Source organism: Cladophialophora yegresii (assembly GCF_000585515.1).
Source record: "Cladophialophora yegresii CBS 114405 chromosome Unknown aczIN-supercont1.3, whole genome shotgun sequence".
NCBI lineage: Eukaryota > Fungi > Ascomycota > Eurotiomycetes > Chaetothyriales > Herpotrichiellaceae > Cladophialophora > Cladophialophora yegresii.
Window position 1 is genome coordinate 1,616,486 of NW_006913047.1, and position 21,741 is coordinate 1,638,226.

Genomic DNA, 21,741 nt, shown 5'->3' on the forward strand with positions numbered 1-21,741 from the left:
AGCACAGCTGCCACGGTCCATCTCGACACACCCATCCGGCCGCACGTTTTCTAATGTCTGCACTCTCCTTCTCTTGCACCACCAAAGCCACTCGGCTCGATGCCTCGGTCCCCGGGAAAGGAGAGTAAGAGTCAGTGGTAGAAGGGAACGCGGCTGGTCTCGCAACGGTGTCACGGCGAGTACGACAACGGCGGAGGTGACACGAGAACGAGGTGAAGATGAGGGTTGCGTGCGAAGACAGGTGATGAGGCAGGACAGAGGCAGCAGTGAGGAGTATAAGAGGACAAGAAGGGGAGGATATCATACAGACTTCGACATACACTGGTCACGGGCTAGTATTAAAATCCCGAGAGCAGCTCATCGCCAGCGCGCGAGCGATCGGAGGGGAGATGCGCCCACAGGCAGCAACGCGCGAGGCCGGACGAATAGGTCAGCAACAGCGCAACAGCTTTCGGTATGGCATCGGCGGTGGCATCAACTGGAGCATCTTGGGAATGGTCGGCCGGATTTCTCGGATGCGCGAAAGAATAGTTGCATGTGGCCTGTGCCTCTTATCGCCGACCGGCGACAGGAAGGGCAAAGCCAGAAAGGTCGGATGGACGAGGCCTGCTGCTGCATTAGCGCCCAGAGTCCTGACGCACTTGGCCACTACTGCGTATTGGCCGCAGCCCGGAACGGCAAATCATGCCAAGATCCCCACGACTTAGGCCCGCCTCTGGGCCCTACGAGTACGCACAGCAGGCGTCGGGGGTGCCCACGCCAGGCTGTCAGGCTACCAGTACGAAGTAGTTGGGGTGCACGTCAGATCGAAACTCACTCGTACGGTCGCTTAAGCCGCTGGATCTCTTCAGGCGAGGATCTCACTTCCAGCGATCGTATGGACTGACGAAGAAGTGCTTCGACTCATACCACTTGACTGTGGTACTATCCGGGAACACCTCGTCGTCGTACTCGCAACAGGTACCTGAATGCCTCGATGATGTTTCCAGGGTACTTTGAGTGAGAGTGTGACCAGGGTCCCACCACGGCTAGCTAGCGGCCGCCCATACGGAGGATCCCATAACCTCACCGAGTCACGCTGCTGTGACAGAATTTGCTCGGCTGACAAACTCGGCGGCTCAACCGGGTCCTGATTCTCCAGCGCAATCAAAGAATATTTTTGCGCTCGCGCTCCATCCTGAATAACCTGTCTCCGCAATCTGGCCCTCAAGACGAGAGTTTCCCGAATCTTCCTCCGTGTCGTTTACTCTCAGTCATCACTACCGTGTAAAGTCTCCATGACATCAGCACATGGAAGACATGGGATGCTCTCCACCATGTCCAGGAACAGGACATCCCGAACCATTCCGCAACGGCGTCGAAATTTACTGACATGATTCAATTGCTGGCAAAGCGAGCGGACATGAACAATTCTGGTCAAACAACCATGGAGCGTGCGAGGTAGATGGCTCCGGATAGTCCAGCCGGGTGCAGCATTGGGTTTGTCAATAACCACTGAAATTAGCAAGTGGTTCGAGCCCGTGGTGTGACAAGTGGTCCAATTGCTGGCAGCCTGATCTTGTGATAGATCGCGATGCTGGAGAGCCTCGATTTGGGAAACATGCGAGAGAGAGGAGAAGAGCGGTGACTCAGCGGCCGGGTATGAACGTGCGAGGTGCGAAGAGCAGTCAACCATCGACGTTGGCACGACAAGGGTTGGTGGCGGGGAGAATGCGACACATACGGAGCACATGTTCGGCGGGATCAGCAACGGATGGGTTCCCCAAATCACTTCTGCACAGTATGTACCTCGTAATGCTCTGAGTAGATCGCAACTGGCAGCCTTTCGCTCGAGGCCTTTCAAGCGCCTTCCATAAGATTGTGGCTCTTGACAACGAACAATTCATGCTCTACACATTCGTATCTGTCGTACGTCCATTCGTTTCACAGGCGTATGACCGGCCTTCTTCCCTCGCTTATTGAGGATACCGCCTGTTCCTGTCCGACTCCTTGCCGACCTATTGTAATATTCCATCATTCTCGTGCCTTTCCTCCCACAACCCACCTTTGCGTTCCCACCAATCGCTGGGCCACGTCACGGCCGCCCTGGTGTCCGACCACATCGACTCGTCGGTATACATCGGCGCACCCTAACCTCAAGTAGATATCATATTGCTCGAAGTACTCTTCTCTGCGCGCTACTTCGATAAATCAGCATTCGAAACACCTAATCGATTGCGCTAGCTGGCAGCAAAATGCCTCACTGAGTACTCCGTAGGCTTCGAAGGACATGGAATACTGACGACCAACATGATCGCCTAGGCGCTGCTTCGTTTGCACTACCGAACACGGAGTCATCACCTCCGCAGTGCCAATCTCTCGGCGGCTGGGCTCATCTTCTTGAATCCTGACGGTAACGGTGGCTGGGGCGGTCTAGCAGACCGATAGCGACTGTCGCCGCTACGAGGTGTGATTCACTCAGAGACAGTAATTGCTCGGTGCTCGTACGAAATTTCGGAGAAGAGGGTCCAGATCCATTCTTCTCGATCATGATGATTCACAGCTTGGAAGGGGCAATGGAAAAATGGTGCCGATCATCGACCACTACGATGCGATGCAGAAAGCTTCGACTTTGTCATTGGAACTCTAACAGTCAGGAGACTTTCTTAATTAGTGCAGTCTTTGTGCAGCTCTGTGCAACGTACCTTTCGGTCGAGAACATCTCCGAGGCTCCGAGCCTTGCTCATATCACCCAGTCGCAGTGCCGTCTAATCCGAGAACTGACCGCCAACTGAATTGCAGCCGCCGCATGGTCGGACGATCCCGAAGTAGTCTATCTCGAGACGCTATGGCCAGATCCTTCATCCAATACCGTGCGCCAAAATACTACGCGGCACGCATCAAGATGGTATCCAGTGTTCACCGCGGAGTAATTCAAGGGCACCAAATTCTGTTTCGGCACCGACAATCCTTGTGACTAGAGCCTCATTCGAAGACGAACACCCCCACTTCCCCTCATACCACCCTCTACCGAGTACTCCGTACGCCGTACCACACACTGATGAGGAAGTCAAAGTCTTGTTCCACCAATTCTCCTATGTGCCTGCATCGGTACCCTGCAGGTGGTCACAAGGACGCCGCCATGGCAACCAGATGTCGACGCCCCTTCACGTACATCGGCAAGCATCACATGCACAATTTTATGCAATCATTCGACATCGATCACCACCGACGAGTTTCAAGAGTCTAGAACCCCTGATCCTACACGGTCCTACGCATATGTAGGCCGGAACAAATCGGCGGCTTCAACCCTTAGCACGGTACGAACACCGATCACTACCTAGGTATGGCAACCATACCACAGTACACCCATCCCTTAGGTATCCCTTAGGCACCTCGCGTCCCTCCAACAGATGGCAGATTGCCCAGATAATCAAGGCCCGATTCGTCAGCGTATTCGGGTCTCAATTATGCACGTAATTGATGGCGGTCCACTAGTAGGAGCGCTGGGGAGACATCGAACTGTGTAACTTCAGCATGACTTCCACGCATCCATGCTTCCACACACAGTGTTGCATATAAAGTACCCTACCCAGGGCCTATCCACAGTACGTACTACGCAGGCATGAGATGCACTGTCGACCAAGGCCTTGGCGGTAGGATATCATCACTCAGGCCGCGCGTGCCGTGGGTACTTGTATGCCTGAGCATCCGGCCCAAGACCCTATCAAGGGCTCTACATGGTCTGTGGGCGACCAAGCTCCCCAGAGATATATACCGAACGCATCGAGTTTGCCCAGACCTGCAAGAAGTACTGTGGTGTACAGCTACATTAGCACAGCACACTGTCGAATGCGCAGTACCGCGACACGGCCTACTCCCCAGGATACCGAAGTCACTTTGGCGCACACGCACAGGGAAATGAACCAAAGCTCGTATGTAAGCTTACTGTGTCCTACTGTATGTACACAGTATTGTGCCAGCTGTGCCGGTTGTGTATACGAAGGGGACGCTGCGCAGGACCACGTAGCATAGCACCCATACATTACCGACTCATACCACATATGCAGGTACGTATCCTGCGTCCCTTTCTCCCCCTGTTTCGCATGTCTATGTTTCGTTTCCCATTGACGTAGCCATCCGTTCCTGTAGCAATGCGATGCGATGCCACTCCGTGCCTCGTACCTTATCAACACAATGCTTTGCCAACCTCGCGCAAATGACGAACGTCGCCCTCATACCCTCTCGAGACTCCTGAGGGAATAAAACAGCAGGTACGCCTCCTGGCGCATCACGTCCTCCGTGGTCGTGGCACTCACAATCTCATCATCGAACCGGAACCACTTGTTATCCTGCCGGCAAAAGGCAAAGTAATGCCCGTTCTGCGCGTGCTCGCCCTGATGAACCACGACGCAATCAAGATCGTACAGGAACTCGTTGTCTTTCTTGCTGCCACCGCCGCCGCCACCACTGCCACCATTCTTCGCCCGTGCGTCGCGTTTGTGCTCGCCGTTCTTGGGCGGCGGCCGGGTCGTATACGGCGCCATGTCGAGCGTGAGGCTGAAATCCATCTTGCCTTCGTACTTTTCGGGCCCAAACGTGCTGGTCATGCCGAATCGCTTGACGTGCACGCAAAGAAGGGCAGGTAATTTGCGGATACGCGTCTGTTTCTTGGCCGACCGCTTGTCGTTGCAGCTCGTGCAGTGGTACTGGTCCGGCGAGAGGGGCTCCGGCGCCGTGAACGCGCGCAGCATGTCGCGCAGGGTGGGGATCTGGATGCGCAGGTCGTCGGCGCTGGCAGTATCCTTCTTGATGTCCTTCTTCGGGGTCGCGTCGTCCTTGGTCGTTTCCTTGGCCGCGGCTGCTTCTTTCGCGGCCGCCTCCTTGGCTGCCTTTTTGCGCTTCTTGACCTGCTTCTTGAAGTCGAGGCTGATGCTGGAGAATTCGTCCTCTGTTGACGAGACCGTGTGGCACGTATCGCAGGTGATTTGGCTGTTGTAGCGGCCGTAGAAAACTTTATGGAAGAAACACACGCACTGTTTGCTGGGCGTGGAGGCGGCGTTGGCGGTTTTGTTGTCGGAGGAGGGCACGTACTGGGCGACGCCCTCGTGCAGGCGGTCGACGATGCACATGAACCACTCTTGCGCGTCTTGTTGGCCTTTGCCGGACATGTGCTGTGGAGGTGTGCGTTAGTTGCAGAGAAAATGGCACGAGAACACGCCGCTGCGCCAACTTACCTGGATGTTCTTCCAGCTCGCAAAGAGCAAGTTGACGGCCTGCGCAGGGATCGGCTGGTCCACCATCGTCACGTCGGAGAAGACTTCGGTCATCCCACACGCCACACAACTGGGCAGTTCTTTCTTCTCGTCGGAGCTAACGCCATCATCGTCCTGCTGCTCCTCCTCTGACTCGTTGCCTTTCTCCTTCTTGCCCTCCAGCTCGCGGTTGATCGGACACGTGTGGATGGAGTGGCCCATCCCCAAGAAGTAGCTGGCCAGCAGCGGGTTGTGCACCATCATCTGTAGGACGGCGTTCATGTAGCACGTCTCCCCGAGATTGTACAGTCCGCGCACTCCCGTCCGACCACACGGGCGTTGCGACGTGTTGGTCGTCAAGTAAGAGTCGTCCTCCCCGCCGTTGGACTCTACCAGTTTTCGCTTCACGCCATTGACGACTGGTTTACTGCTGATTGCGCTAACGGTCCGGCCGTTGCTGACTAATAACGCTGGATCGTAGACGAGGTCGTTGCATTGCCCACACCACACGGATCTCGTGGAGACGGAAAACTCGTGCTTCGTCTTGTTGAAATGTTTCTCCAGCATGGAGAAGCTGCCAGTAAAGCTGCACGAGAGACAGCTGTAGTTCGCAAAGTCGGCGTCGATGGCATTTGATTCGTTGCGGAAGGCCACGATTTTCTTGATTGTGGCAGGTTTGAGATGTTCGCAGCCTGTGGAGGGCATGTGATACGGGGAAGCTGTCATGGTGGATTCTGTCGGCCTGTGCACTTGGAAGGGCGTTGAACAGCGACGATACTCAAGATCCTCGTCGGTCACGCGAGGAATGAGAAAGTCGATGATGGTGTGAGCAGCTTCAGGAGAACGGGCTTTGCAAAGTGCGCTCCTAGATTGTGGGTGAGAGCGTTATTGTCCAGTATACCCCAACCCATCTAGCTCGGCGATATAAGTCTATCCATGCATAACGTAAGAACAATAGAGAATAGCCGCGCTCTTGAATAGAGGTGGCGGCGGGAAATGAGGCTCAAAATGTGAAGATTGTTCTGGGCTTATTTTTGGCCCGGTTGTATGCTCCGCCGGTGAAGCAAGGCTGAGACTACGGCGGGCCACTGCGTCTACTGGACACTCGCAGCCTCGCGATGCATCCCGCTACCGACAATGATTGGCCTCGTTAAGCGAGCACCTTGAATGCCAGGCAGGCCCGACTCGCAAGCTCGATCTTGCTGATTGGTCACCCTGAAACTCAGTACCTGTCCTGCCTCGAAGAACATAAACACGTCAGTTTGTTCTTCGGCCCTTCCTTCCCTGTATCCTCCCATTCACACGCCTGGCATTATTCAGATTGAGCGGGCTACCGTGATCATGTTGCACCGTGATTGCTAGGGATCAGATAAAGACGTCCGAAGTGACGGCCATGATCGAGAGGCACCCAGCCTTGCGAAGATGAATACCGACGCCCCAGGGTCACAGCCCCTATGGGAAGATCTCCTTCTCAGCTCGGATCCGGGAGTGAATGGCTTTTTCAACAGTCCTGCGGTCACCGTGGGTGATGTGGGTGCATTCAGCCATGCCGTGGATGCATACGCCCACAATAATGGATCGTCCGATCCATGTTCCTCGACCTATATCTCAGCCGCACAACTGCCTGATTTGCCACCTTCCCTCCCATCGCTCGAGAACACTGTTTGTGACGATGACTTCCTCATGCCAGACATTGATGACTTCCTAAACAACACAATCGCCCAACAAGACGAGTTCCTCAACGAAATGACTTTTCGTACCTATATGGAGCCTGGAAACCCTACTCCTGAGCTCTGGTCGGCAGAGCCTCAAGCTCCTCTATTGCACAGGAAGAGAACAAGACCCTGTTCTACCACGTCGCATGATACTGATTCGCCCAAAAGGAAGGTGAAAGTCGTGGGAAAGAAGTCCGCTTTTACCCAATTTCAGACGGAGGTACTTGAAGACTGGCTGTCTCGAAATTTGGCAGATCCATTTCCAAGCCCAGAAATAAAGGCGAGTCTGGCAAACTCTACTGGCTTGTCGGTCCGTCAGGTTGAAAGGTGGTTCGCGAGGACACGCCAAAGGAAGCTCACAAGGCTCAAGCTGGAAGAAGCGGGCAGCATCGGCGGCGAAGAGGTCATGGCTCCCAGTCAGGCCCATCCCCAGCAAGGACCAGAGCTAAGACGGCATGGGCCTCCGGAGCACGCTTCCTCTCATCATGAGTTCGAGATGCAAGGAAGGGCCTGTCGTTCCCTGACAGGCACAAGGACTGGCAAAATGTGGTCTTTCGGTTGCTTGAAGAAGCGCTACAGCCTTCTGAAAGATGTGTACACCCTCGGGTCTGGTTGGCGTGGAACCAGCGCAGCTGCAGCAAGTCTGAACAGACCCAGCAGCTGCCCTCCGCCCTCGAGCATGGCTGGCTTTCTCGACCTGTTTCTACCACGAAGTTGTGGCGCTCAGTCGGCTACCAACGGGAAATATTCCCTGCAGGTGGGCCTGCCAAGTCATCCCGGTAGTCCTTGGTCTATCCCAAAGTCCAACAGCAGGAACAGCAATGATGGCCGTGGAGAGACAGCGTACCTCGAGCCTATGTGGTATCTTCAAGACTGGGGCGTCGAACGATGGCTAGAGCTTTTACCCACCGATCCTTGCGGTTTTGAAGCACTGAATGAGTCTGAGCGCGACCGCGAACCAGCTCCAGACATGCAAGGTGCTGAATGCCGCCGGGGAGGAAGAGCTCTGAATGGATATGGCCACTGCGATCACTTTCTGGGCCAGCTCTCATCTGGGACTGCTGACCCTATCACTTCTCTTGATGTGCGTGGTCGATCTTCGGAACATGCTGGCTCAAATGAATCATCCTTGGCCGGAACCCATGCCAACCAGAACCGCAACACTGAAGTGAGTGCTGTCTTTACATCCCCACAGCCGTTGCAGGATGAGGCTACTGGTTCTAAAGACCCGGGAGAAGTTGCTTCTAGCCATGCGCCACCTGAACTCAATAACGCCGAGCCTCATATTTGCAGAATCTGTTCGCACTCGTTTGCAAAAATCGCGCAGTTGAAGAGGCATTGCCAGTCCCATTTCTCAAGCAAAGGGCCTTTTAAGTGCCTTTATTGTAGTCACAGCTTCACATTTTCGTACAACCTATACCGTCACCAAATTCGGCGCCACCCGAAACTGAGGCCGGCGGCCCAGCCTTCATTACAGCGCAGGAGCAGTGCTGGGAAGGTCGACAGTGGCCACCAGCAGCATAGCTATGGCGCGAGTGGATTGCAGCCGGACCAGTCGCCAGGTGCTGGAAATCAAGACTTCGGCTGGAATGGGTCAGCTGCAACTACTCAAAACGGAGCGGGAAGCCCTTACCGTTACGCAGAGTCACTTGGAGGTTCAAGTGGTGCTGCTTCTGTAGCATCCTGCTCCAGCTACCTGACGTTTGGGCCTCGGAAGGGGCGCAGAGTCGCCTATGGAGGAACATCACCAGGAGTCGCATCCACTTCTCCACCGACTGCAGCTTGGGGCCGGGATCGGCTCCCTACGCCTCCTGAAAGATCCAATGGTGGGGTTCTAGGACAGCTGCTTATGACGCCCGATAGTCAGAGTCCTTTCGATGGCGCTAACCATAACTGCAGTCGCGGGCAATGTCTTTTCGATTGTTTTGAGCCGTCCCCGGACTTCGGGGGATCTATAACTACAGATACTTGCAAGCCAGGGGAGGCCGAGTTGCGGGAAGTTTCAAAATCCAGAGTCCGTGTAAAATCTTCTGGCGACTCCTCTTATCAATGCACATTCTGCGGGATGGGTTTCTACTCGAAGTACGGATGGCTACGACATGAACAGGCTCGTCATGCACCACCAAAGGTGTGGGTGTGCGAGCCGTTGGCATTCTCCGTCGAGGGTGGCAACCGTCACTCCGATTATGGCAAATGTCCTGTATGCTGGGAGCACCTACACCTCGGCCACTGTTCGCACCGTTTCGAAGAATGCTGGGCGCGGCCCGAGAAAGACAGGACGTACTTCCGCAAGGACGCCTTGATACAGCATGTGCGTCTTGTGCATCATCCCCGTCTCACCCAGAATCTTTATGATGGCCGTGCCGTGGATGTGCCTACGGAACATTTGGTATGTCCATTTTGTGACATTGCAAACGCGACCTGGCAAGATCGTGTCGAGCACGTTGCAGGTCACTTCAAAAAGGGTGAGCGCCTTTCAGAGAGCAGATGGAACAAGACGAGAAACCAATGATGGGACGGGATGCTTCCAGCCATACCTTTTATGTTTTGACTGGAAGGGCCGGTAGACTAGGGGTATATCCCAGACACAGCCTTTTACCAATGATAATCCTTGGCGCCCTTGAGCATCTCAACTCTCTGGAACAAGGTGATCCTTATCGTCTCAGCTCATGGGAGACAGTTTTCCCTCCAAACGCGAGTTCATGGTACCCACCTTCCACTGAGCAATGTCATACGACCTTCCTCTCCCGGCACTCCAAACCCAAGAGCAACTTGTGTGGAATCATTTTCAACTGGGTGTCCCTGCTGTGGATGAGGTATCTGGGGACGACTTCCGGCAGGTTTGCAAGTACCGCTTCGGCAGCTGGGCCATTGAGGGACAGGGACCAAGCCGCCCTGCGGCTAGCTTCACCGCAGCTACGTCGAGCAGTCTGCATAGATCAATACGGTAATGACGACTAGTTGGTGGAGGGCTTGGTTGTACGTTCAGAGCAGGAAGTTCCACCCGTGACATTCGGTGACATTCGGCTCTTCAGCACGCACTCATTTGCTTTTCCGCGGTGCTGGGCCGTTCGTCTCCGAAGATGATCTAAAGGACCCGCCCTGGTCGAGGGAGCAGATGGCGCGATGGCGATACCGCCGAAGATGATACGAATTGTGACAGGGCCGTGTCCACGAAGACAAAGTTGGTTGAGCTGTCTTCCTGGCGTTACCCGCCCAAAGGACTCCATTTGCGGGGACAGACACTTCTGGCAATGTACCACACTACTCAATGACAGTGGGGGTGGCCACCCAAATTGCTTTGATGGTGAAGGGCGATTATCACTGCGTTCTGAGTGCGAAGAGACCAATCCCACGCGACTCCGTCAACCTCGACCGTCTGAGATGCTGAATGGTTAGCCCATGAGGAGCGAGAAACAAGCCAGGCGGACCGCGAGATGCCACTGTTGCCGATCTAGCTGCGCATGAACGTTTGCTTGATGTGTTCGACGGTGACTTGTGGCCGTGTATTGACCTCTCTTAAAACGCGATCCTTTCATGTTTCACCGACATTCGGAGCGAGTATTCCGCAAGGAGCTGGAGCGGAGCTGGCTGGTACGTCTCTAGGGCGCGCAAGATGGACATATCTGATTCTCTGCTCCTTCCCCCCTCTTTGGTCTTTATCCTTGCGCTCGTCTTGGTGACAGCCCCGATGCAAGAGCCCTCGTCATGTGCTTGTCCCTTTGAAATTTCTTCTATGGTCGCAGCTGGAATTACCATTGATAATATTACCACTTACCATCCATCCGCTCGTAACACATTGCCCACAGTCCAGCATGTGGCATGTTGTCCCGGGTCTGTGGTGGGACGGGGTGGAAGATAGCCACGAAGAGGGGCCAGAGATCAACATGGTCGTAAAATTTCCATGATGATTTCACAGCAGTAATCGTGACCGTCATCGTAACAGTACCGTGGGTGTCATTGTTGACCGGAATCCGTACCGTTTCATCGCATCATACCTACCGCCATTGGTACTTTATCAGCAGAGATGGGAGACGATAGTCGATTACATCTCCTGCCACCACCTTATCTCGTCTCATCTCATCCCCGTTCATCTCACTTCCCTCCCCCTACCTCTCCCTCTCGGCAGGCCAGACCCCCTGGCACCCCTCGCAGCCGGATCGCCCCTCCCGCCTCGTGAAGCGGCACCTGGCCCACCTCCACGTCTCGCTCCAGGAAGCCTACTCTGACTCTGCTGATTGACCGTCGACGTAGTCCCCGGCGTAACAGGCGGCGCCACCGTCTTCCGCCTAGGCGTGGCCTTTAAGCTCACGAAGCTGGCATCCGCATTGGTCACGAACGTGGCATCACCAGGGTTGTCCTGTGCCTGCCTCACCCCGCCGCCGCCGACAGTGAACGAATTAGAGGTAGAGTCAGGCACGGTGATGTTGGTGTTCATCGTCGTCGAATGTTCGTCCAGGCCTGCTTGCCGTCTCTGCCACCGCTTGATTGATTCCGTGATGGGAGCCTGATTTTGCCACGCACGCGTCAGCAACAGCATCGGCTTTAAGATCGAGAAGGATATCGATATTGGAATCCACAAGAAAGATGTATGGCACGTATGTCACGTCCCCTTGCCCTTTCTTTCGCGTTTTCGAGGGCAGTCCCGAAACGTGCAGGAAGATAACGGTGCGGAGTCCCCCCTTTTTACACGTTTCCGTGGGGCGACGTTCAACGCATAGGAAGATAGATGATGGCACATGGGCCCCATGCGTGCGGAGATGCTTGCTGCCTACCTCTGGGAAATCCACGACAAAAGCATTCATATTCAGCCCGTACAGAAAACTCGCAAAACTCTCGCCAAACCGACTCAGACTCTCGTGCATAAGTTGCAAGTGCATGAGGTTCGCCTCCAGGTCGGCCATGCTGTCGCTCAGTTCTGCGAACTGTGGCTCGAGGTGGTCCAGGCCTGTCGGGATCGTGTCGCTCGGAAAGGTTGTTGAAGCGCGGAAGGACGAGCGCGAGGACGCGCGGAGAGGCGTTGTTGGCCGGGATGTCGGTGAGCGGGAGCGTGTCCGGACGGGCAGCAGCGTTGTTTGGCGTGGTTGGGCCATGTTTTGAAGCATGGGAACAATGTCCGAAGCAGTACACAGTAAAGGTGAGGGTAAGTCAAGACGAGTCGACTACCTACTCCGTACTAGGTACCGAAGTACCCTATCCACGGTACTCCGTATCAAGAGACGTGTCAGACTCAGCCAATGAAGACGCGCAGCCGGGAGTTTCGGCAAAGGATAAATCAGTTTTCCCGACGAGGCTGGCTTGACAAGGCTTCGACTACCGATTGTGCTCAGCGGAGTGATTTATACCGCGTCCGTGTAGCGCTGTCGCCGCCGCCACATCACAACACAACCTCCCTTGGCTAGCCACACTCTTGCGACTATTACATTTGAACCTAGCTATCCACGCCCACTGGCCGATCACAGCCTCTAAAAGTCCGGTGAAGCATGAAGCGATCACCCACCGGCTCATACTCAAGTCTAGAGTTGAATCCTTCTGCAATCCGAAGGATGCAAGGCTGAAGACCACGGCTGAGGTCCTACATGCGCCCGGCAGGACCCTTGGCAACCGACTACCATTCCGTATGTAATACAATATGTCGTCTTCGATCAAATCCCGTCGAAATCGCCACCCGGTGCATCGTCATCGTCCATCTCTCCGTCCACAATCTCCTTCGCGAGCTCACGTTCACGCTCACGAGCCTCTTGGGCATTTTTGAGCTCTAATCGGTGTTGGTTCATGGGGAAACGCATCGCCTGTAAAAAGATCAGCACTGTGGTCGGGTAAAGAATGGAGGCTACTTGCCTTCACGCTCTCGTCGTGCAGAGCCAGGCAAGCTTGGATTCGGTCGTGGAAAGCGTCTCCGGGCTCCCCTGTAGCATAGACGTCGCCCGTCTCCTTGCTCTTCATGTACCCACGCTCATGGTCGAGACTCGCCTCAATGACTCCATCACGAATAGCCTTTGCAACGATGTACTCTGCCGATTCTTCACTGTCCAGTCCCAATCGTAGACACATGTCTCGCAGCGAGATCCTTGCATATGAAAGAGACATCATGCGGATACCTGTCCGGATGACATTTTGCCGCAGTCTCAGAATGAGAGTGTAGGTATCATCCTTTCGGAAGGTCGCGCTGTATCGCTGAACCAGGTTCTGGAAGCCAATGACATCCCCTGAGCTGACAGCTTGAACGAGCTGAAGATATGGTTGAAGCGCTTTCTCGAGGCTAGGCTGACGGAAGATTGCGCGGTCAGGGATATCGCCCATCAAGAGCTCGACTACAATGAGCAATTTGGTGGACGCCTGATAAAATCCGCTGGCCTTGTAGGCTGTTGGCGATTTCCGCGTCGCTCCAGTCAGATGATCATGGGCTTCCGTATACTGTAGCTGGATCGCTCGAATGCGACCAAGGTAGTACAAATAACGGGCTACCTGGTTGTTGGCAGCAGTATCGGGGAATTTGGTGTGTGATATCAGCAGGTCAGCCTGAGTAATATGAGAGGTGGAGAGATAGTTCCGCAGAAGTAGCGTTGTCACCGAGGCTTGTATATCTTGGTCCTTCCGTAGCGTTGCAGTTCTCAGCGCACCGAGCAGCGTTTTCCGAATGGAAATGACTGCTGCGGCGGGTGAAGGTGGCTGTGGTGCAACCTCCTCATAGAAGAGAGCGTAGTAGAAGTACACACGCGCAGACAGTGAGTCCAGTGTCCGACGATTCAAGGTGCGCAGATGTTCGACCAGCGCGCTCGAGAACTGGGCTCCGGCATTGATGGACTTTTTATCGTAGAGATGTACTTGGACTAGAATGGATAGGTAGACGTCGATTTCTGGTAGGATTTCTCTGTGCGAGTTCTTTTGAGCTGACGCATCTTTCTTGCTGTGCCATTCTTCCGCTTTCTGGGAGGGAAAGCTCGGGTCATCTTTGACGGCGCTGAGAAGCGAGACGGCGGTCGCGGTAGGGCTGGAATAAGTGTCGGTGACGACGGTGGCCAGCACGTAGGCCGTCAGATGCTTCCGGACGGAGGGTATGGACCGAAGGACTCTCAAGCTGAATCGAGGATCAAACTGACTGACGGCGCGTTCCAGTAATGGCAGACTGGCCTTTATCTCTGAAGGGAATGTCAGTAAAGCAGCTTCGATACAGGATCTTGGAAGCAGGCTGCTTACCTTGGATTGCCTTTTCTTCAGGATCGACCGGTTCTTCGGCCATTTTCTCGTCATTGCCATCAACCGCGCCATTCGTCAGATCAGCCTCAGTTGCTTTCGAAGGAGCGCTCGGCGTGTTGGAGCCTTTCGAAGGCGGAACAACAACCGTCATATCGCCGTCGCCGTCTTTATCTTTTGACCCCTTGCTGCCTTTCTTTGCATTTAGGGATTCATCCTTCATATCAATATCGTCCGCACCGTTGACGCCATTTCGAGCCGGACCAGAGCCATTAAGATTTTGCTTGTCACCACTCATGGCTTCGGCGAAGCTGGGCTAATGGTGTGGGAGGGAAGATGATCTCGACCTAAAGCGGGTATACGCGAATAATGACCTGTTGACTTGCTCCGATTTGATAGACGACTTGTTGTATCTCGCCGAGCTATTATATGGCGCTTGGTACGAAGGGAGTTGTTTCCGCAGACGCTGAGTCACTCTTCACGCTCTACGTACAAAGATCGGAAGAGACGACAAGGCCGCTTGTATGTAATGGCGTGAGGCAAGGTCGAGGCAACTGTGATTCGACTGGAGATGGCGATGGAGATGGAAATGCAAATGGAGATGCAATCACTTTCTCCTTGGGTCGGTCGTAGATTCCGTAGCGCAGCGCGGCGCAGCGCAGCCACAGCGCAAGGCAAGGCTCGGCCAGGCACAAGCACAAGACGCGTTCCCGTCACTGACTCCACTCGGCCGACCACTCACCAACAAACCAACAACTACTGTGCACTGACTCTAGACATCGAATATCGATGTGCCTATGGAAGTGCCTGCAGAAGTACTAGATGAAGAGGCTTGCATTCGGTACGGCTAGGGACTATGCAGTTTTGAGGGTGCTCAGTTGAAAGCCAACTGCAGGTGTGAGAGTGCCGACCAGGACACGTGCGCACACTTCTCTGTAAACATGACTCTCCTGGCAAGCCACCTGGAGCAAATCGCTGCGTCTGCGAAGGCCATCACCGAGTTGGAGTAGGTCGGAAAGGTTTGGGTTCTCCCACACATACACTGACCCTTCCCAGGTTCCCTCCGCCGAAAAGATTCACCAACGCCTTGCTAAGCAATTCTGAAATCACTACCTTGATTCGCGATACCGAAGCTTACGAGCGCGCACTGTTTTCCCTTGATCACAATGCTGTCGCCAGAAGTCGCCAGCAAACAAATAACCCAGACGCTGGCTCGAATGGCCACAAAAGTGGTTTTAATGCCTCTCATCCGTTGAAACAGTCAGCGGTCACTCTAGTACTCGGAACTGATATGCTGCGAGAAATAAGACTATCAAGCAATGCGCGAGCACATGGCGGAGTCAACGTTGAAGTCCTTCTCCGTGGTGCAGAAAAGCTTTGTGAGGTATACAGCGTTGCAGGAGCCTCGCAAAAGATTCGCGCACTCCGCAACCGTCATAAAGAACTCGCCGCTTCTATTACCGTGCTTGAAACGAAGGTGCTCAAGCAACAGTCACTCTTAGAGCGCAGGCATCCCACCTGGGACCCGGACAATGCAGGAGATGAGAATGATAGGGAACACGACTTTGTGAACAATGACAAGCACGCGGTCTTAACCGAGGACGATTTCCAGCTCGAAGAGGAGGAGATCCAAGAATTAGAAGCAAGGAAGAAAGCTTTAGAAGATCGTGTCTCGGGCATGGAAAGAGACCTTGGTGGACTTCTCAAATGAAATCCGCTGCTGAGTATTTACATCAAGAAAGGGGTGAACTCGCCGCAGTGCACACGGTCGGCGACTATCATGGTGACGGTCTGTCAGTCTGAACGTATTCCCCGAAACTGCGATGCATCTTCGAACGTGTGAGGTTTCACTGGCACAAAGGGTCGCCGATGCGAGTGGTCACCAGAGCGGAGGTTGTCAGAAGGCGCTGTATCACCACCCGACCGCAACTGGACGTGTGTCGCAGATTGCACAACCACATCTTGACCGCATTCTTGCCTTGATGCGATACCAGTGATCCTACCAGCATTCCCGTCTAAGCAAATAAGGTTCTCAAGTCCGATACAACGGGCATGGAGCTCTTCAGCGGTAGAAGCGCTGGAGCACATGAAGTACACGCCCAGAAAAGTCTGCTCGGCTACGGCCATGGGCCATGGTATTCACTATCACGAAAGGAGATCCCCACCGGCAGTGAGCGTTACTTTCGCCTGGAGAACTGATATGCGGCTACGAGAGCTACAAAAGCCACGTTTCTTCAGTGGGGCGGGACGACTTTAGGAGTGTACCCATTTGGTGAATGACCAACCCACAGGCTCGACTACTCCGTATGTGCTCGTAAATAGGGGCGTGGAAGTCGAGGTTGGCCATGGCCACGCGCTGCAGATACCGGGAGCCGTGGATATGTATTGCACAAAATTCTCCCATCTGCTTCGGAAGATACGACACTGGAGTGTCGTCTAAATATGATCCTGGATGCGTTGTATACGAGGAGGAGCGCCCCTTATGAGGAAGAGGTGGTGTTGATTATGGTTAGGTTGCTCGCAATGTGTACACGTTTTGCGGCGGTGGTGCTCCGTACCTAGTGACCTTCGTTAAGCATGGATGCAAGTCGCCGCCACTGACAGAGGCCAATGGCAGAGACCGTCTACCTTGCATACGCCCAGTCCGTCCGGGGCAGCTGCAAACATGTGCATTAGGCACGGCTTGTCCTCATCAGAAAGCCGCTACTGAGCATAGCACATCCGTAGCTCAGGGACCGCGATCCGCAAGTGGGCATATCTACACAGTAGGTCGCGATGGGTGTCAAACAGGAGTGGCAAGCGACCCCCAGTTGAGACTCCCACCACACCCAGCCCCGAAATGCCCAGCTTCACTGATCTGGTCGTTTCACCCGTCACCATTTTTGTTTGACCTCTGAGCTGCGCCTTACCTCTCCCACTTGCGCTATCCAGCCACCTTGGTATAGAAAGCCCCTCAAGGGCACAGGCGCAACAGGCAGCACATGTGAGGAACGCATTGACCCAGTCCGTCTCAGAATTTCTCCAAGTTTCCACTGTGGAGCGGAACCAATTGATCGTCACTCCCGGTACCTCAACTGCGATCGCCGCTTCAGTGTCGCAAGAAGTGGTTCTAATCTAACATCAAAGCTGGGAGAATCGAGGAGGCGCACACCGCCGTCGCAAGGAACTCGGGTCAACCTCAGAATCCAGCCTTTGTTCGAGCGATATCGGTGGTGAAGTCACTTCAGCCTCAGCTACGCATCAAGACACCCTCATGGAGCACTGATTGCTTCCTCACTGGTGCTACCCATTTTGCCCTCATCACCACGCATCTGCATCCGCTTCGCTTCTTCACACCCTTACAATATGGCGCAACTGCGAAGCGTGAGTTCGGGAACGGACGTCCTTTCCATGTCCGCGCGATCGACGAGAGCTACGCTTCCCCATGCAGCTGCACCGCCTGCCTACATCTCAATAGCCGAAGCCGAGAACCTAGTCTATGCAGAGATTGAGCAGGTGGTAAAGATCTCTAATAGCGCTCTGCAGTTGCTGAATGGGTTCCTCGATCAGATACTCTACGACATTTTGTCGAAATCGCAATCTATCAGCCTGACCGCAGTCCGCGCTGCGATCCCGCTAGTACTGAAACAGAGGTTGGGACGTGCTGCGGTCAAGGCCGGAGACGACGAATTGCAGGACTACTTGGAAGAATATGAGCTGGAAGAAATCCAACACACCGCACCTGTCCTTGATCCGAAATCTGAGTTCGATGTCGAGCTCGCCTGGAAACTGGCTCGACTACGATGTATGGTTTATGCCAAGCTTGGAGATATGGAAGAAGAAGATGAAGAGGATTACCTCGAAGGCGATGACGTGAGGGAACATTTAAACCAGTTGAGGGACGCGAACAAGGTTGTCGATCGCATGCTACCACCCACTGCCATCTTTCTTACCACGGTACTCGAGTTCATTGGCGAACAAGGCCTGTGCATAGCGGCTCAGCACGCGCGAAAGCGACATGCTCATCTCAACGATATCGCTCAAACACCACCAATTGGGCGAACAGACATTACTATTTTGTTGGAAGAGATAGACATGTCGGGCATAGGGAAAGAAGGACCTCTGATCCGACTCTGGCGCTCGTGGAAGGGCAGTGTCCGTTCTGGTAGCACTAATTATTCGCGTCCTACCACGCCCAACATCCTGTCGCCCACGAGCCCTGAATCACCCACGCAAGAATGGAGGTTCCCTACGGCCCCAGCGATCCCTCCTATCAAGGAAGAGAGCCGCTCTGTCACCCCGGCCAACATACCGCTACCAGCTACTGGTAAAGATGTCGAAGAGATTGAGGCGCCTGAAGGTGGTACTACTGCCAAAGCAGAGGGCAAGATTCGGCGGCCTACGGTTGGAAAGCGGAATTCTACAAATATGCTGATCATGCCTGGCCAATATCCAGATTCCAAAGCCACGAATGAGAGTGCGGAAAGGCCCCAGATGAGCAGAAGAAGATCGCGATCAGTCCCAACTTCCCCCGTGCTTTCTTCAAGCACACCATTAGACCTTCAGCGGAGAGCTGCCGGCCCCGTTGGCACTGCTAGCTCAACTGAACAACGCTCGCCTAATGGAAATACTCAGCAGCATAACGGGGAGGCCTCATCTGGGCTACGCTCAACTGCAATCGGCGCTACTGTCGCTACAATTGCCGGCGCCCTCAGCGTGGAAGCAGCCAAGGTATTTCGAAGAGATCACTCAACAGACTCGGGTTCTCCCGTATCTCCCGAGTCTGTCGTAGACCCTCATTCGTCTCATAACACGGCAAATGACTTCGAACGAATGCACATCCCTCTGCGGGCTCAAACTGCTGTCATCGATGCTGCGGAAAGAGAGATGCAGGAAGCCGCGTCCGAAGCGGAAGATCCGGCATTGGGCTCAAGTGCTGACGAGGGGACTGACGTGGGCACCGAACGAGTAAACCCCAGGGATTCTGGATTTGGGGTTGCTGGGGCCCAGGACGAAATGCCTCAGCACATAGACGGGGCAAATGCTGGCTATGAGCCATCAACAATCAACGACACACGTAACGACGAAGTTGGGGCTCAGGGTGATGCCTTTGCCCCAAGCACGCGATCTTCGAATGTTGGTTATGCGACAATCTTTCAGACTTCTGACATGAACGCCGGCTACAGCAGTTCGAACTCGACTCGCAACTCCGGTCCAGAAATGACTCGTCCCGAAGAATCCATTGCTGCGATGAGAGCAGGTACAACAGCTGGTGGACCCGTAACCTCTGCATGGCCTGCCGTGATTCCAAATCGGAGGTCCTCGTTGGAACATAGGGAAGCAGAACAGACTGACGCTCACCTCGCTAACCATTTTACACCGTCGCAGTTTCACCAGCAGGGGATGGAGCAACCGGTCCCTCGCTTCGCAACTTCAGCATATGCTCGTTCAAGGAGCGCTAGCGCGACTCAAGCGAGACCTTCAACTTCTGGTTCTTCGACAGCTCGGCGACAACACCTTCGACTTCGGTCGGAAGATACCGAGGCACGACCGCGCGAGGATCTAGACAGAGCAAAGAAGAGTCTCGATCTGCTGATTGACAGCGACGAAACGTTGCACTATACACTGACGCCCGCATCCGCTACAGTCGTAAGTGTAGCTCTCCGTGATCGTTGGCCGGCCACTGACATGTCTTCAGGGAGGCAAACTAAAGGCCAGAAGTCAAACTCAGGCATTAGCGGACTTCTTCAGAGAGACCGCACCTCCCGAACACGAAGTGCGGCCGAAGTCCTCTCGTTCCAACAAGGGTAGTCTAAACGGTCTTCGAGCGAATCCCCCAACCCCAGTCACAGTTAAAGCGCCATCAAGTCAACCACCTGTATCCTCGCCTTCTAGGCCTAAGAAGCTTGTAGGCGAGCCACGTGAGGCCAGAATGGTGCGCAATAATACTCGAGACCTTGCCGATTACGCGCGATCCACGGGTCCTGAAAATGAGGCACAGCTTCCCAAGTCGCTTGGCCCTCGCCCGTCTACCGCCCAGGGGTCAAAGACGGATTTTTCACTGAGAGAAAAGGCTCTTGCTGAGGACAATCGTCCCGACACAGCCAAGACTGCCAACCGCTTGAAATATCAGGCGCGGGACGCGAAAGTGCCCAGAACCGCTGATAGTTCGGATCTGATCGACTTTATCAGAGAAGGCCCTCCACGGGCGCCTGGAGAACATCGGATCGATCGCCATGTGGCACCATTCCGAACGACAATGGATTCTGACGATCTCAACGCGCTAGCACCTCCTCCGGAGCTTGACGCCAGGCCACGTAATTCGGAAGCGAGTGTTCCGGAGAGTGCTATAACAGCCAAGTCGATGCCATCGTCTTTGAATTCGCGCACTGGTCTACTCGACTCGACGAATCGCGTGGCTAGCAAGCCCATGAACGGCGTAAGTGCTGTGTCGAAACAACCAGCAATTCCAGAGGCAGATGGTATGCCCAAAAGAACACGAAGACGGGTTCGGGATCCATATGCCATTGATTACAGCGATGAAGAGGATGAAGTGGAACAATTTGAGGCACCACCGAGGAGGACCGACGAAGAATCACTAGTCGACTTTTTGAGGAATACCGCGCCGCCTCCGGGGATGGCCACGCTCCCAATCCTAGCTGCAGTGCCTGGTCCAACGCAACCGGACGCGTCAAATATGCTGAAACGATCGGCCAGCGGCTCCAAATTGAGAGATTTCTTACCTGGAGGCGCATCGGCCAACAAGAACATTGGGGAGGCCAACGGCAGCGGAGCAACACCTGCTTCGCGGCCTGTTAATATAGCACGAGCATCCTCTCCACATCTCACACAAGCAGGCTCGAAGCTGGACAAGTACAAACCAACAACTCCGACACACGCAGCACATGTTGACCGAAACCGCACGCAAGGCAAAGCTCGGGTTGAGCCAAGAGGTGCGTTGGGCATCTCGGACAGTGACAGCACGGCAGACCTTGCAGCTTTCCTCAAAGACTCGAGACCGCCGCCAGGAATGAATGAGAAGCCAGTGCAGAAGTTCAATACTTCCTTGCAGAGGGATCAGGCTGGGTTTATGAAGTTCTTTCAGAGGAGGGGTAGTGTCAGAAAGTGAAGGAGACACGGGAGGGACAGGATATCTGAAAGTCGTTTCTTTCCCATGTGCTGAAATGTGAGCTTTGATTGATATCCTACGACGCCAGTGCTGGAAGATACCAAATAGTAGACATTCTCAGTGGTGGAGCTTTCGTGCCCCAGCTTGGCGACGAGTTGGCTGGGTATACGGAGTACCTTGGAAAATATCTTTCCATGATAGCTGCCAGCTTCTGCAGATGCAGATCTCTATGTAAAAAGACCTGGTTTTGCTCGAATGGTCGCGTGCCTATTCCCCAGCACCCGATTTCAGGGGCTTCAAAATAGGGGTCATTCACCTCACCGCCCACGTGACATCGATCTGTCCACACTTTCTGCCACTCCTGACCACAGAACACGAACATTTCTGGCTTCATCTCCGCGACCGCGACCTGGCACCGTTTTAAGTATCTCGTATGCTTCATTCCGCCTCCGTGTGCCCATAACTTTCCGCGGATGAACTGTTGACC

At 54.3% G+C, this 21,741-nt stretch overlaps 7 protein-coding genes across 7 annotated transcripts; 4 read left to right on the forward strand and 3 right to left on the reverse strand.

Moving 5' to 3' along the window:
• Positions 1 to 4,214: 4,214 nt before the first annotated feature.
• A1O7_04296 (uncharacterized protein) lies at positions 4,215 to 5,960 on the reverse strand (the record flags this gene model as incomplete). Its single annotated transcript, XM_007758307.1, has 2 exons — positions 4,215 to 5,153; positions 5,217 to 5,960. The coding sequence occupies 2 exons, from the start codon at positions 5,958 to 5,960 to the stop codon at positions 4,215 to 4,217; spliced, it is 1,683 nt and encodes a 560-aa protein (XP_007756497.1).
• Positions 5,961 to 6,656: 696 nt separating this feature from the next.
• Positions 6,657 to 8,907, forward strand: A1O7_04297 (uncharacterized protein; the record flags this gene model as incomplete). Its single annotated transcript, XM_007758308.1, has 2 exons — positions 6,657 to 8,775; positions 8,849 to 8,907. The coding sequence occupies 2 exons, from the start codon at positions 6,657 to 6,659 to the stop codon at positions 8,905 to 8,907; spliced, it is 2,178 nt and encodes a 725-aa protein (XP_007756498.1).
• An 86-nt stretch (positions 8,908 to 8,993) lies between these two features.
• On the forward strand, positions 8,994 to 9,431 carry A1O7_04298 (uncharacterized protein). The gene has a single exon (XM_007758309.1). It carries the CDS (start codon positions 9,049 to 9,051, stop codon positions 9,250 to 9,252), a length of 204 nt encoding a protein of 67 aa, XP_007756499.1. The 5' UTR covers positions 8,994 to 9,048; the 3' UTR covers positions 9,253 to 9,431.
• Positions 9,432 to 11,039: 1,608 nt separating this feature from the next.
• On the reverse strand, positions 11,040 to 12,042 carry A1O7_04299 (DASH complex subunit DAM1; the record flags this gene model as incomplete). Its single annotated transcript, XM_007758310.1, has 2 exons — positions 11,040 to 11,456; positions 11,725 to 12,042. The coding sequence occupies 2 exons, from the start codon at positions 12,040 to 12,042 to the stop codon at positions 11,040 to 11,042; spliced, it is 735 nt and encodes a 244-aa protein (XP_007756500.1).
• A 552-nt stretch (positions 12,043 to 12,594) lies between these two features.
• A1O7_04300 (26S proteasome regulatory subunit N3) lies at positions 12,595 to 14,444 on the reverse strand (the record flags this gene model as incomplete). Its single annotated transcript, XM_007758311.1, has 3 exons — positions 12,595 to 12,758; positions 12,787 to 14,091; positions 14,150 to 14,444. The coding sequence occupies 3 exons, from the start codon at positions 14,442 to 14,444 to the stop codon at positions 12,595 to 12,597; spliced, it is 1,764 nt and encodes a 587-aa protein (XP_007756501.1).
• A 643-nt stretch (positions 14,445 to 15,087) lies between these two features.
• Positions 15,088 to 15,857, forward strand: A1O7_04301 (uncharacterized protein; the record flags this gene model as incomplete). The annotated part of the gene is made up of 2 exons (XM_007758312.1): positions 15,088 to 15,152; positions 15,203 to 15,857. The coding sequence occupies 2 exons, from the start codon at positions 15,088 to 15,090 to the stop codon at positions 15,855 to 15,857; spliced, it is 720 nt and encodes a 239-aa protein (XP_007756502.1).
• A 1,634-nt stretch (positions 15,858 to 17,491) lies between these two features.
• On the forward strand, positions 17,492 to 21,254 carry A1O7_04302 (uncharacterized protein; the record flags this gene model as incomplete). The annotated part of the gene is made up of 2 exons (XM_007758313.1): positions 17,492 to 19,774; positions 19,824 to 21,254. The coding sequence occupies 2 exons, from the start codon at positions 17,492 to 17,494 to the stop codon at positions 21,252 to 21,254; spliced, it is 3,714 nt and encodes a 1,237-aa protein (XP_007756503.1).
• Between the last annotated feature and the right edge of the window lie 487 nt (positions 21,255 to 21,741).

Coding starts and splice junctions, on each gene's coding strand:
- A1O7_04298 (XM_007758309.1), top strand. CDS start 9,049: ATGAACAGGCTCGTCATGCACCACCAAAGGTGTGGGTGTGCGAGCCGT.